General features: G+C 51.6%; 1 protein-coding gene and 1 long non-coding RNA gene across 8 annotated transcripts in view; one reads left to right on the top strand and one right to left on the bottom strand.

Moving 5' to 3' along the window:
- The window catches only part of Anks1a (ankyrin repeat and sterile alpha motif domain containing 1A), a 159,802-nt gene that overhangs the window by 85,069 nt on the left and 59,712 nt on the right, over nucleotides 1-15,021 (top strand). For all 7 annotated transcript variants that reach the window (XM_075979682.1, XM_075979676.1, XM_075979678.1 and 4 more), the window contains 2 exons: nucleotides 2,593-2,713; nucleotides 12,989-13,575. In XM_075979682.1, the coding sequence (XP_075835797.1) occupies nucleotides 2,593-2,713; nucleotides 12,989-13,575 (708 nt within the window). The remainder of the gene's footprint in view (nucleotides 1-2,592; nucleotides 2,714-12,988; nucleotides 13,576-15,021) is intronic.
- LOC142854308 (uncharacterized) lies at nucleotides 6,581-12,992 on the bottom strand. Its single transcript, XR_012911319.1, has 3 exons — nucleotides 12,952-12,992; nucleotides 6,908-6,992; nucleotides 6,581-6,623 (listed from the first exon to the last, which is right to left on the bottom strand). It is a non-coding gene; the product is annotated as an uncharacterized LOC142854308 (long non-coding RNA).

Below are 15,021 nucleotides of genomic sequence, written 5' to 3' on the forward strand. Positions count from 1 at the left end.
ACCAGATCTAGGGCTCTGCGTCTGTCAGTCACGTGACCAAGGATTTGACTGTGGAAGAGCTTATTCATCATGATGCCAGGATGAGACATCACACACATGCACAGGTGTGCGTGCACACACACGCGCTACACACACACACACACAAAAGGTTTTTACTCCTCATGATGGATTGCCAGCTGCCATGGGCTGGCCACGGTATCCTCTGTGTCAAGGCTTCTCAGCCACCCATACCCCAGTGGATTCTAGAAGCCACAGCTGGGTGACAGCTGGCTCCTTGCAGCCCTTCTGTGCCCAAGCAGTGCTGCTCTCCACAGAGACTCTTGAGCTTTGAGCCATTGCCAGCCCTGGAGGACAAGGGAAAGAAGAGTAAGAAGTAATTTAGTTAAAAATGGGACACAGTGCTGCTTCTGTGGGAGCAAGGATGTCTGGAAGAAAAGTTTATTGTTGTCTGTGAAGGTTTAATCCCCTAGTTTGCTCAGGGCCAGAACAAGAGGAAACGAACACCCTTGTTTCTTGGGCTTTCATTAGGTAGTTGACGAAGGGAAGGCGGTCCAAATTGGATGGAGGAAAATGAGGCCGATCTGGATTAGAATTCAAGAAACTGCGTTTAATGACTGCAGCTCTGCTGTGAACTTTACATAACCTTGGACAGATCCCTGACACCCCTCTGAGTTTATAGGAGAAATGGCTAGACCCAGGGACCCTAGCTGTGGTTGGTGGACTTTGCTCACATTTGCCTTCCCTGGGGGACTCATTTGCCACGGAAGTCTTCTGTCCTGCCCTGGATTGTAGGCCAGGCTTCAGGGCTGTAGTTACCTTCCAGGGAAGCATGCCTGGGCCTGGTGAGAACTCTTGCTGAGGCAAACACACTGGGAATTGGATTTCCAGGGCTCTGCCTGAGGGATCATGTGGGTGAAAACCTGCCAGTGACACCTGTGGTGTTAAATTGACACGGTGTGAACTACTTAATGGCCCCTCTTTGTTCCCTTGTGTTCCTATAAAAACAGGGCTCCCAGAGTAAAGGCGCCTTTAGCATCCAGGTGACTCTCATGGTGGGGTACCTGCTGTGCTCAGCAGTTTTAGAGTGAGCCCATTGTTCTGCCATGAGTGGCCGCCTGGCTTCTCTTCTGTCTGAGCCTGGGGGTGCAGTCCTCTCTTCAGAAGGACTTGTGAGCTGTCCCCACAGAGGAGGACTGCTGGACACTAACCTGGTGCTTCTCCGGTGTACAGTGGGAGGTGTCTGTTTGAGGTGGGAGCTTCCCTTGTGGGGTCTGCTGATGTGTTAGTTGTGAGTGGGAATCCAGCCACCCCCACTTCCCTCCCAGGCTGTACTGTCTCTTCAGCAGCTCTGGAAGTGAGCTCTGGCTTGATTGCTGCAGCTGCTCTGTGATTATTCTTAACTTGTCTTTAAAACACGTGGGCACCAGGGCAGATGAGCAGAGGCTCTCTACAGCCCGTCCCTGTGTCTCCAGCACTGTGGTTTTACCAACTTTGCTCTAATGCCAGGACTAGCTGAGGACCCCCTGATGCTCACCTACCCCGAGCCCTGCAGCTGGTGCATTTCCCACGTGGGAGGCACTTACCTGCTTGAATCAAGACTTTCTCCGTAGACAGAGCTGCTGTTCACCCACAGAAACTTGCATTGCTAGTTGTCTACTCTCAAGATGGTTGGAGGCACCTGAAGTCACCCAATAGAAGGCTGGCTTTAGGGCGTCTGTGAAGAAGATAGTCTCACAAGCTGGCTGTGGTAGCTCATGCCTTTAATCCTGAGCCTTGGGAGGCGGAGGCAGAGGATCAGCCTGTTTAAGATCAGCCTGGTGTGCCCAGCAAGTCCCAGGCTAGCCAGGGCTGCAGCAGCAGAGGAGGAGGAAAGGGAGGACGAGGACAGGCCATTTAAGTGGCAAGGGTGTTTTGTTTTCTCTGGAGGTGGAGGAAATGTCAGGAAGCCTGGAGAAAGGGCAGTTGCGGTGCATTCTAGGTAACAACTGCTAGGAAAGTATTCTCACGGAGACACTGTAGGGGAGGCAGAGAAGAGGGGCCTGGAGTTTATCTTTTTTTTTTTAAAGGACAAAATGGGGCCAAAAAAAAATGTTTAGTCATACTGTGGAGATTTCCCATACAGGAATTATTCTTGGCATTTCTCTTGCCAAGTCAAAGTACATTATCAAGAAAAGGATTTGACTCACAGGTGGGCTACCAAAAAGCAGCTCCATCTGTCCGTTAGCTTCTGGTTCAGGGGCTTCAGCTGCGTCCCAGTGGGCCCGAGAGAAGATCAGGGGGTGCCGGGCTCACGTGATGACAGCCCTTTGCTGTAGTGTCGCATAAGCCAGTACTCCACTCAGAGAGGAGTCCTAAGGACCACCCACCCACCGGGCCCATCCCTGCCGCACTGCACGTCAAGCTTCTGGCGTGGTAACCTTTGGGACATGCGCCAGAGCGCACGGTCAGCTCAGAAAAGCTCCTGGGAGTCCGCAGGGTCCTGACTCTCTTTCCCTTCCCTGCTTCGGCCTGCCTTGCAAGGTTGTGGGAATTGGAGCTTTGTTGTGTACCACCCGTCTCTGCCAACAGATCCTGGGTGTTTCTGTCTCCTAGGCCCTGGCTGTGAGACCCAGGACCCAGAGCGATGTCTCCCGGGAAGAGGACGAGCACCCATATGAGCTGTTGCTCACAGCAGAGACCAAGAAGCTGGGGGCCACAGACGGAAAGACTAAAGGTATTCCCTGCTTCACTCCACAGCACAGGGAGGGATGGTGGGAGGGCGGGTGCTGCAGATGTGAGTCACGCAGCTACGGTTCTTAAGTCTGGGGCCCCATGGTTGTTCTCATCAATACCTAGACTCCATGCTCTTGGGTGGATGGGGACACAATACTCCCACATGTGCAGCTGTGGGAGGGAGACAGCAAGCACCACTGTGGAGACTGATTGGAGCCTGTGGCACTAGCCTAGCAAGCTAGGTTGTTGAGGCCCATGCTGATGGCAGGGTGGACTCCGTGATTCCTGACCTTGGGACAGTATGCTCCTTGTTAGGGTCATGATGGGCTGTCACCTATAACTACAGTGCTTTGTCACTGTGGCCCACCTATATTGCTTCAGCAAAATCCATTCTGGAATTAAGTTCCAGCCCTGCAGAGGGAGGATACATGAACACCAGCGGACTGAAGGGCAGTGTCTGGAGGGAAGCTGCCTGTCCCTGCTCCCCATACTTACAGCTAAGAGGTCCTCCGCCGTGTATGCCTAGTGCCTCCTGATGACTCCGTCAGTTCACAGCCCTTCTGTTTCACCTCGGCCAGGTACCCCAGCACACTGCCTCCCATGCTGCTCAGAGGCCTCCCCTGGATGTGGGAACTTAGGTCATAGTCGTAGTAGTTGTGTGTGTCATGTAGTTTCCGTTGGGAACTTCCCTAAAAGGTTGTGATTTGGGTACAGTGAAATGCATCTGTGTTTGTGCACAGTCTGTGAGTAACTGCAGCCAAAAACAAAATAGGGGGCGGTCTTCGCACAGTGAAGGGTTTTCCTCTGTCCCTCTGCTTCCACTTGCTCCCTGCCTTGGGGACAGGGCATCTGATGTCTATCCCAATGATTTTTCTTTTCTAGAAGGTTACATAAATGGAGTCTGTTAATGGAGGCTGCTTGTTGGTTCCCGGCTGCTCAGCCCCGAAATTATCACACAGAAACTGTATTAACTAAATCACTGCTTGGCCCATTAGCTCTAGCTTCTTATTGGCTAACTCTTACATCTTAATTTAACCCATCTCCATTTATCTGTGCATCACCACGAGATCATGGCCTACCAGCAAAATTTCAGCATATCTGTCTCCGGCGGAGCTACATGGCTTCTTCTCACTCTGCCTCCTTTCTCCCAGCATTCAGTTTAGTTTTTCCCACTATCAACCCTATCAGGCCAAGCCAGTTTCTTTATTAACTAATGGTATTCACAGCACACAGAGGGGAGTCCCACTGCAGGAGTCATTCAGCGTGCACCTCTGTCCTGCACAGTGCATCTGAGATCCATCCATCCATCCTGTATTTTCTATCATTTCTTCCCCCTCATTGCCGAGTTGTGTTCCTTTATAGAGGTGTGCCACAGTTTATCCTTTCCCTACCCAGGGCCAGTGAGTCATTTTCAGGTACCTGCTGCTCTTTCTGTAACCAAATTGTGAGATCTTTATGTATTTTTGGCATAAGTTCTTTTTTTGTCTTTTGAGACAAGGTGTCGCTCAGACTGGCCTCAAACTCATGGCAGTTCTCCTGCCTCAGCCTCCCAGTGCTGTCATTACGTATGTGCATCGCCATGCCTGGCCGAATTGGAATTACTTTATTTTTATATTCATTTGTTTTGAACATTTTTCTTCTCTAAGATTTTTAGATAAGGCCTTATTATTATAGCCCAAGTTGACCTTGAACTCTCAGTGATTCCCCTGCCTCAACTTCCTAGGTGCTAACTAGGCTCACAGGCCTGCACCACCAGACTCTGCTGACTTCTTTATCGAATGTGCTTTCTTCTCAGTGTATAACCGCACTTACCATGGCCTTTGGGAGCTTCATTTTAGAGAAGCTCATTTTTTGATGGATAAGCTCGTGCATTGGGGAGGGATATGCCTGATCTTGCGTACGTATGCATGTGTGGGTCTGTGCAGAGATCGGAGGTCGGTGTCCAGTATCTTCCTGTGTGGTTTCCACTATTTATTTACCTTTGAGACGGTGTCTCGCTGTGTAGTTCTGGCTGACTAAAGCTTCTTCATACACCAGGCTGGCCTTGAACACAGATCCACTGCCTCTGTCTCACTGGTGCTGGGATTAAACGCTGGTGTCACCACACCCTATCTACCTTATATTTTGGAACAAGGTCTCCTGATGAAGGGGCTGCTGATGGGGCTAGACTGACTGACACTGGGCTGTTGGGTCCCCCAGCTGTGCTCTCCCACCCTCACCAGTGCTGCTGCCGCAGATGCCACACTTGGCATTTTTTAGGATGCTTAAGATTCTGACTCGGCTCCTCCTGCTCACACAGGGGCACATTCTTAACCGGGGCATCCTCCTAGCCCCAGGGGCATTCTTTTTTGTACTTTCTTCTAGAAGTGTTCTAACTCTGAGCACCCTTGACGCCACATCAAACTGCTCACAGCACCTTGTCACGCTGCAGGGATCCAGTGCCCACTTCTGATCTTTCTGGGCACCTACACACACAGCGTATTCACTCACACAGATACATACATTTAAATTATAAAACAATTCTTCAGAAAAAAATAAAATTAGCAGTAGAGGTTGGGTCAGCCAGCACATCCCTTACAAGCATGAGGCCAAACATGGAGATGAACATGAATTTTTTCTTCATTCTTTGTTCTTTGTTTTTGTTTGTTTGTTTGTTTTTTGAGACAGGGCTTCTCTGTGTAGCCATAGCTATCCTGGAACTCACTCTGTAGACCAGGCTGGCTTGGAGCTCACAGAGATCCACCTGCCTCTGCCTCCCAAGTGCTGGGATTTGGACGCCACCAGTGCCTGGCTGATAATGTGAATCTCTATTCCCAGTGTCAGGGAGGTAGAAACAGGGCCCTCCAGCTGGCCTGGTGAACCCCCAGATTCAGTGAGAGACCCAACCTCCCCAGACGTGGGTTACACCTCAGTAATAGCACTGATGATCTGTTTGTGCACACACATACATCAGTGTGAAAAGGCACACAAACACATATGTCTGAGGAAACAAAACTGGCAAATGCATTAACTTCTGAAGATATATAGTCTACCTACTTAGCTTCTGAGATGCCTATGTTTTTGTTTTTCAGTTTTCTTTGTTTACATTAAAATTAATGGCGTCTGGCTGAGGTGGTACAAACTGTTGTTCCATCATTTGGAAGACAGAGGCCAGAGGGTCTTTTAAATATGGGAATTCAAGAACATCCCGGGTATGACATAGCGAATACCTCCCCCCCCAGCTCAAAAAGGAAGAAAATAAAACAGTGGTAGTAGAAATGCTTCTTGTGTCAGGTGGTGGTGCACACCTTTGTCTCTGTGAGTTCAAGGCCAGCCTGGTCTACAGAGTGAGGTTCCAGCCAGCCAGGGCTGCACAGAGAAACCCTGTCTCAAAAACAAGAAAATGATAGAAAGGGAAACGAAAGAAATGCTTCTTATGAATCCATGTTGTTTGGTGGGAGCTTCACTCCAGCCCCTTGCATCCACATCCAAAGAGTCTGGAATGTTCAGATGGAAGCTCCACCCCAAGACCCCTCCCCTGGAGCTGCCTCAGTCCAGACTCTGCCCCCGAGAAAGCACCCCCAAATGATGACCCCTCCCAAAGATGCTCAAGACCACTCCACCCGTGGTTTTCCTGTCTTCCTTTCCCGTCTCCTCTCTGGGAGGCTGGAAAGCCATCTGGGAGCATTTGTGTCCATTAAACCTGGGCTTTTTCTAATGTGGTTTGATTTGGTCTCATGTGGATTGCTGCGTTGGCGGAGAGGTTTATTGGGGTGCGGAAACTTTTCCTCATGATGTGGTGTGGTGGCCCTGAGAGGGGAGGCGTTTGAAGTTCACTAAGGCTGGGAGGGCAGCAGGAAGAGTGGGGATAAGGCATGGACATACACTGCCTCTTGGCATAGCCGCTGGCCTATGCAGCTCTCACACTTCATCTGAAGGAGGAAAAGGCGGGAGCAGGAGAGTAAAGTGATGGACTAATCATAAACAGCACGTGGGAATGACGTCAGGAGCTTGCAGCCAGCCTGACATGCAGCGCCTGTAAGAAGCTGTAAGGTCTTATTTAATAAGCAGTGTGCCACCACCCCTGGAGGAGCATGCAGAATAGTTGGGGGAGTCTGGAGATGCAGAGTCAAACTCAGTGGGGACACAGACAAATGGCTCAGTCACCCTGGCACTGTGTGTGAGGCAATTTGAACTGCCGAGGATCCCTACTCACCTCAGGGCCCTCGGTCTTGGAGGGCAGGGATGCTGGGCCTGTGGCACAGGAGAATTTCCACCAGATGTTATTCACACCCACGGACCTGGAAAAACCCAGCCATAGGAGAAAATGTTAGCAGGTCCTTGAGGCAGAAAAGACATGTCCTCCTAAAGCACCAGGCCCACATGGTATTTATGAACATTTTTGACAAGTGGGGATGTCCCTCTGTGGTTTGTTGAGCACTCCGTGCTCCCGTTAATGTTCGACTCTGTGCACTGGACATCCCAGGCCTGTGACCACTCAGAATTGCATGACAGCTTTCCTAGGCTGTCGCTATGGGTTTGATAGCACATGGGAAAGCAGCCAGGGGATCCAGCGGTGGTCTGTGAAGTGGAGGTTTAGCATGGGCAGCAGTGGCTGATCTGCAGGCAGGGGTGCACGTGTGCTGTCCAAATTCTAAGGGTTTCCAGGTGCAGGTCTCCCTCTGTTCCCAAACGTGAGCCTTGGTGACTCCAGCAGCCTGGTCTCTCCCATTCTCAGCTTGGCATCACTGCTATTGGCTAAGTCAGAATTCAGAAAGAAAACAGTGCCAGTGTTCAGTCCCTATCTTTACTTGAAAGTCCAGGCTGGCTTTTCATGGCCGAAGTGTGGGAAGTGTGCATGCCTGAGCGTGTCAACAGCGTGGCAGTTGAGTCTCCCCAGCCCCTGACGTGGCCTCCTGACCCAGCCAGGCTGGGACCAGCTCCCTTGCACTCTTGCTGCTTTGGGGTTAGAGTAGTTCTTTTCCCTCTGATCGAATAAGCCTTGCGATTTTCTTGTATTCTCTTCCACAGAGTGTTTTGACAGTTATATATACATACATGGACATGTGTGGTCAATACAGAAAATAGTGGAAAGGGGGCAGAATATGTTAAATTCATATGAAAGTGGTACAAAGAAAAAGTGAGACAAACTGTGTCCACGTAAGAGATCAGAGATAGCTTTATGAAGAGAAGGTCTGAGCCAAGCCCAGAAATAGAGACTTCAGCTCAATAGGCAAGACTGGGGAGGGAGCTGACCAGGAGGTTCCAGGCAGGGGCGTGGCTCATGGCAGGGGTGGGGGTGGGGGGAGGTGGAGAATTGCCTGGAGCACAGCCAGCACTTCCAGTTTGGCTGGAACAAAGAGAACTTGTCATAGAGTGTTGGATCTCAAATGTCAGTCTTTCTTCCAGAGACAGAGCGGTACTGTTGAAACTCTAGGAGTGGGTGACAGCATAGGAGCCGCTCTTTAAAAGGACAGAGCTCTGGAGTCTTGGCTCAGGAAAGGCTGGTGCAGGAATAGCTTGCAGCCAGGAACCGGCATGAATCTCGGAGGGTAACTAGAACCTATCCTAGAGGGACAGAAGGAAGTTATGGGGAGGGGGAAGGGTGGGATAAGGTTTCAGGGGTAGGATGACAGGAGGGTGCCGCCAAGTGTGGGTGCTGAGGGAGGTTCTGAGGTTTCTAGCCTGGCTGAGAAAGTGTTATGTAACCAGTGCGGATGGGGATTGGGAAGGCCGTGATTGAGGGAGGACGCTACATCCAGAACGTCTGTGTGGGCAATGCCCGGAGCACCAGAGACGGCTTCTGAAGATTAGGAGAGAGGCTGAGGTTAGAAGGGGCGAGCTGGAGAGGAAAGAATGGGAAGCAGCAAACTGAATGATCTCTAGGACATGAGCACAGGGCTGGGTGGAAGTCTGTGTTTCCACAGACCTGGGACCTGTTGCTTCCTTTTTGACTGTTCACTTTCAAGTCATAAGCATGGGAAGGCATTTTAAAGATAGTCCCTAAACATTGAGCGTGTGACTCGAATAGCCTTAAAACCTGATGTGCAGGTGAGCAAGACAAGAGGTCACAAGTTTCACACCAACACGGACAGCGGAGTGAAGCTGTCCCAAGCAGCAACCACAGCCTTTATCCCGGGTGGCAGGAACTCTAAGAATGGCAGGTCAAGGAAGCAGAGGCAAAGGATCATGTGGTTACCGTTAGCACTGTGTGCAGTGACTCCAGGATAGGAGGACTAGAAAGTGTCGGGTCATCAGAGGGCTGTTGCTACATCCTAGTGGTGCAGGGCTCCTCTGAGACAAAGGGGTGACACGGGACAGGATGGAGCAGTTACAACCTGTCTTGCAGTCTTCTGGGGAGACTGTCATGTCCTCCAGAAGGTGCTGTGGGTAAAGATGCTGGCTTGAAAGAACAGAAGAGACAGTTGCTCTGATGGTGACATCAGAGCGTTCAGAAAGAAGGAAGAAGGAATTAAGTTGACCCCGTCAGGTGCTGAGGCTTGCATCAGAACACTTGCTTGCTTCCTTTTGGTCAATGGCCTTCAGGGTCATTTACCTTCTTGAAAGTTCAGTTTCTGTGTAAATAAGGGGCGCCAGTTCTTCATGGTAGTTGAGAATTCTAGTACCATGAACACAGAGCAGAGATTCCTAGAGGGAAGCCTCAGGAACCAACTAGGTGAGCAGAGTTTACCAAGGGAACCTGGGGGAGCCAGTGTGCTGAGCAGGGGGAACCTTGAGGAGTGAGCACGATGAGCAGAGGGACCCTGGGGAGCTGGCGGAGTGAGGTAAATCTAAGGAGGAAGGGGTTAGTTGTTTCTTGAGACTGGAGCAGGCTCAGCCTTGCAGCAGCTGCAGAAGAGTAAACAATTGGCTGTGAATGCCCAGCATTGGTTTCAGAGCTGGGACTTAAACCCTGATCCACAGAGTCCAGACCCACTACTCCATTTCTCCACCCGAGGGGCTGCAGAGACAGAGGCGGTCATACACTCACGCCAGAGTCTCAGGGTGTCCTCATGCATCCCAGCTGTTCATGTTCTGAGAAAGATCCCAAGAGTGAAGGTCACTGGGTGGACGGTCACTTGGACCTCTTGATGCCTATCCATCATCTGTTCTATTCTTGGGTTGCTGTGGACTGGAATGGACTCCTTCAGATCCTAGTCTGTAGTAGTGCCTGCGTCACGTGGTCAGAACCTTTCTCCTTGAGAAAGTGTGTGCCGTCAAGAGCAGTGCAGCCTGTTGGGACTGCTGGACACAGATGCCTTCAGCATGTCCTTTCTTGCTTTTGTTGAGACAGAATCTTGCTATGTAGCCTGACTAACATTGGATTCAGAGCAGTTCTCCCGCCTCAGAATCCAGAATTGAATTACAGATTTGAGCCCTGGAATGGTTTGAAAAAGATGTCTTTCACAGCTTTGGACGTTGGAGTACTTGGTCCCCAGTTGGTAGCACTATTTGGGAAGCTCAGGAGGTGTGGCCTTGTTGGAGGAGGCATGGCACTGGGGCAGCAGTGGAAGTGTAAATGAAGGTTTACACCATTTCTAGTTCACTCTCTGTGTCATGCTTGCTGTTCAGAAGGTAAGCCCCCAGTTTCTCCTATTAGTTGCCTTGGTCATGGTGTTTTCTTCCGGAAATAGAAAAGTCACTTAAGCCTCCACGTTTAGGTTAGGTACAGTTTTGGGGGACAGACAGCGCACTAGCACGCATCATGGCATGAGGAGCAGGATGGCGAGTTTGCAGCCAGCCTGGGCTATAGAGCTCTAAGCCATCCAGGGCTACCTAGTAAGACACTGTCTCAGCACACACACAGAGGGAGGTGGGACAGAGGGGGCCAGACAGACTGACACACTAAAGTTCCTGTGACAGATTTGCAGGCCGTACTTTCTGTGCCTGGCGGAGGTTCCTTCCCTCCACAGATCTCCTTCCTACACAAGCTCCTCTCCCTTCTCCTGCCCACAGCCTTCCCTGGCATCTCTCTGCTGTTGGCATCTGCTTCCCTTTCTTCATTGATGGCTGGCATGAATGAGTGGCTGTCTCAAGGGCTTCATTGTCAGCTCCCCCAGTAAGCAGCCAGAACCTTCTCTGACTTGGGTTTTGAGCCCTACCGGTTCGGTGAGCCAAGAAGTCTCCCAGTGCTGGGCTATGGAGTTCTCCTTCTGTGGCCCCTTCACCACCCACAAATGGTTCCCTAAGACCCTGGAAGCTGATGCGGAGGAGCAAAGGCCTGTGTCCTGCACCCAGGCCCCTTCCTGAATATCAACAGGGATAACAGATGGCAGACCCATCCACTTCTCCAAGAAAAACACTGTTACCCCAAACCTCCATTAGATGGTCACGTGCTGTCTTCTTTGTGGCCTCAACATATAGTCAGCAGGCAGCTTTGGCCTGGTGCCCATTGTCATAGTGTGTGTGCAGCTATGAAGTCATAGCTTCCTCAGGCCCCAGTTAAACTGAATGGAACTCTTCTTCTCTGTTTTCTCTACCTGGAGAACTCATTCAGGTTGTCTTTTTCACAGCGCAGGACCTGCCCTGTAGAGTATAGGATTAGTGAATGGAGGGTGTGAACTCCAGAGTGGTCAGATGTAAAGAAGGGAGGCACCACAGTTCATACTTCTGAGTTCCCATGGACTAGTGATCATTGTAATGAGTGAGTTGGCTGCTCCTCTGCCTGCAGACTTCCCCAGAGCTCACCTGGAGGGAGCTGGTTGTTGGGGCCTGTAGAGACTTTCTCAGAAGAACCAGCAGTGTGAGACCTTAGCATGCCCCTCATGTATGTGACACGCTGGTCATCTGCACCCCTTCTCCCCAACTTCCTTCCTTGTGTTGTATACGGAGCCTCCTCAAGGACCTTGCAGCTGCCAGTGGGAAAGCAAGAAAGAGTGGAGTGGGAGCTGCGCTCTGCAGCAAAGGAGGCACCAGGCAGCACTGTACAGCATCCAAGGGACAGGTCCCATCTCTGATTGTGGGGACTGGGATTCTCATCACGGTCGTGGCGGTTGGGGGATTTTTAAGCATCAAATAGTTCAGCCAGAGTCTCAGCAAGATGTCTGACCACACAGCTAGAGAGGACAGAGCCAGTTCTTCCTTCTGGGTGAACCTCTGCCCAACCACCCTGGGCAAAGTATGCCGTGCCTGGGGCCACAGATTACTCGTCTGTGAAAACACTGGCACCACACACTCTGCTCTGTGGCGCTCCAGCCCCATGAACGGTTCTCGGGCTGTTTGGACAGATCAGGAATTCTTTGGTTCCATACCATGGAAGTGGCATAGGGGCCACTTCTGTGCATGCAGGACGATGTGCTTTGGAATGAGGTTTACTGCCGGGCATGGTGTTGCCTCAGCGGATGGTGCGGGTGAAAAGCTGTTACAGGACCGAGTTCCCACCGGGTGCCCCAGGGAGGCTCTGACGTGAGACGCGGACTCGCACTGATTTACACGACTTCATGGCAGAACTTTCTGAGAGTGTGGCAGTAGTTGGCGGTGTCAGGTTTCTAGGGTGTAAGGGAGGTCTCCCGGGAGCAGCAGCTGTCTCCTGGTTTGACAAACTAGACTGTTTCCTTTTCTAGTGGATCAGCTAAGGTTAAACTTAAACAAATATGAGCGAGCAGCTGGGAGGCCTTGGCAGGAGTGAGGCTCACACATTCTCCAAAAGAGAAAAAGGGGGAAAGTCTGTTCCTGCGGAAGGACGAGGCGTGGATGTGGATCTGAGTGGCCTGGAGGAGAAAGGAAGCAGTTACTTCCCCCTCCGTTTTGTTTTGCACTTTCAGTTAAGGAATTCCAGAAGTTGCAGGTTGTGATCATGACCTCCCTTTTCCCCTCGCAGCTGCTTGCCAGAGGAAGGGCGGGCGGGTGACTCTAAATAACACTGGCCTTCATGGAAATGTATCCAGTGTCCCAGGAGCCACTCTCGCTGGCGCACTCTTGCTCCCTGTCCCTCGTTCTGTCCTTACTCTGTCCTTATGTGTGTCCTTTCTGTCTGTAGTTAGCGCTTCTCCTGGCCTTATATAGCAAGGTCTGGTCGGTAATGTTAACAGAGGTCTAACAGGGGGATGGCTGCCAGGCAGCATTAATCAGACCAGTGTTTGGAATTTCATAAATGCTCTGACTTTGGGTACAAATTGAACATGAACAATATGAAACTGTTTTCCTCCCTCCTCTCTTCTGTTCTCTCCCTCCCCTCAGCCTACCCAGCCTCGCTCTTACTCTCTGTTGTGAACTCTGCTCTGCCATCACGCGCTGCATAAGAACTCTGTTGATTCTTACCACGTTTAATTTTTTATTTCTCTTTGTCCACTCCAAGACCACAGGCGGAGCAGCGGCAGCCGGAGCCAGGACTCTGTGGAGGGGCAGGACGGGCAGGTCCCGGAGCAGTTCTCAGGTCTCCTCCACGGCTCCTCCCCAGTGTGTGAGGTGGGGCAGGACCCTTTCCAGCTGCTTACTGCCCCCAGCCAGAACCACCCAGAGTCCCCCCAGCAGGACGCCTGCCACGAGGCCAGCATGCAGCTAGAGGAGCCGGGCATGCAAGGCACTGGAAACCCACAGCCCGGCGTCCTGGACCAAAGCAAGAGAGTGGGCTTCCCAGCAGGTCTGAGTGCGGCAGCCGGACGAGCACACCTCCAGACTCTGACTCACACAGTCGCTCTGCACCCTGCTGGGGCTGAGGAAGAGGAGGACAGGAGCGGGGCCAGAAGCCGAGCCCCTCCCACTAGCAAGCCCAAGGCTGAGCTTAAGCTCAGCCGCAGTTTGTCAAAGTCTGACTCTGACCTCCTGACCTGCTCTCCCACGGAGGACACCACAATGGGGAGTCGCAGCGAGTCTTTGTCCAACTGCAGCCTCGGGAAGAAGAGACTGGAGAAGTCACCTTCGTTTGCCTCTGAGTGGGACGAGGTAAGGCTGCTGTGATGTTACAGAGAATTTGGGCTGGCTGACCTGGCTGTAGCTCACTCCAGCTACCCGTGTACTGGCTTCTGGGAGCAGGATCTGTGCCAGGGCTGCCCCATCCCTGAGCACTGTGCTGAGAGTCTCTCTGGTGATAGTTACTGTGGCACGCTCCCAGAAGCTCGGGTCCCAGAGGAAATGTCCCTGAATGGTTAAACCTGAGGGTGGAGGCCCAGCAGGGCAGGGCAGGGCAGAACTGAGGGAGGGACAGTTCCTAGAAATGACATGTGTTTGGAAACATTTGGAGCCTCTCCGCCCGTCTCACTCTGAAGTTACTTCAGAAGGGCCCTGGCACTGGCTGTGTGTCCTTGGAGAGGCTGAGGGAAGAGCAGGCTTAGCAGGGCAGCAGGTGGGGATAGCCGGGAGTGCTGGGAAGAAGCTGTGGAGAGGGGTTCCAGGGACGATGTTCTATTCTGGGCCTCCTGGCTATTCTTGCCATGTTCTTGCAACCCAGAAGCCTCTCCCAGCAGATGCACGCAGCCCGTCCCACATTCCCAGCTCGGTTAGGCAGAGCCTTTAGAAGAATCAAAGATTGGTGAGGAGAAAGCATTTCTGATGTGAGACCTAGGGTTCTTCTTAACCACTGTTACTAAACATTTGGAGGTAGAACCGACTAGTTCCCAGAGACTTTTAGAGTGCCCTACTAGGCAGAAGAACATGTGTCTGAATGGTTGGCAAATATCCTAGGAATGTTCTTGCCTTACAGTCTGTTTGCTGGGACGGAGCTGCTTTTGAAGTGGACTCAGCCTGTCTCCCAGGAACAATCTTGGGATGCATTAAGCTCTCTAAAAGGAGGGGGCAGTACAGCTGCCACCTGCCTGCGAACAGTCTGTAGCCCTTATGCCCAACCCAGCTTGATGGTGTCCCTGCTGCAAAGTTATGTAACCCAAAGCCCATCCCATTCCCAGTGTGGGACGGGACGGGGCAGGGCAACTCCTTCTGCTCCTTATCTCCAGATAAGACCAGGCTTGGGACTGTTGAGACAGACACAGGAATCCCTGTGCCAATGATTTTTCATTGCTTAGTCAAAGCTTTGATGGACCTGTTCCAGAAAGGTGCCAGGCTCTAGAGGGAAATCACTGAGTGAGGTTGCTCCTGGGTGCCCCACATTACATTGAAGAGTATGTGTGTAAGAAGATGTCCCTCGCTGGGTGGTGCTAGGACTTGGGAGGCAGAGGCAGGTGGATCTCTGTGAGTTTGAGGCCAGTCTAGTCTACAGAGCAAGTTCCAGGACAGGCTCCAAAGCTAGAGAAACACTGTCTCAAAAAGAAAAGAAGGAAGGAAGGAAGGGAAGGAGGGAGGGAAAAGAAAAAGATGCCCCTCAGAACATCTTTAGGATGATGGCCCAGGAGTGGTCAGAGACATAGGGAGCAGTAAAGTCAGCAGACGGGGCCC

The sequence above is a fragment of the Microtus pennsylvanicus genome, chromosome 7 (assembly GCF_037038515.1).
Source record: "Microtus pennsylvanicus isolate mMicPen1 chromosome 7, mMicPen1.hap1, whole genome shotgun sequence".
In the NCBI taxonomy this organism is placed as follows: domain Eukaryota; kingdom Metazoa; phylum Chordata; class Mammalia; order Rodentia; family Cricetidae; genus Microtus; species Microtus pennsylvanicus.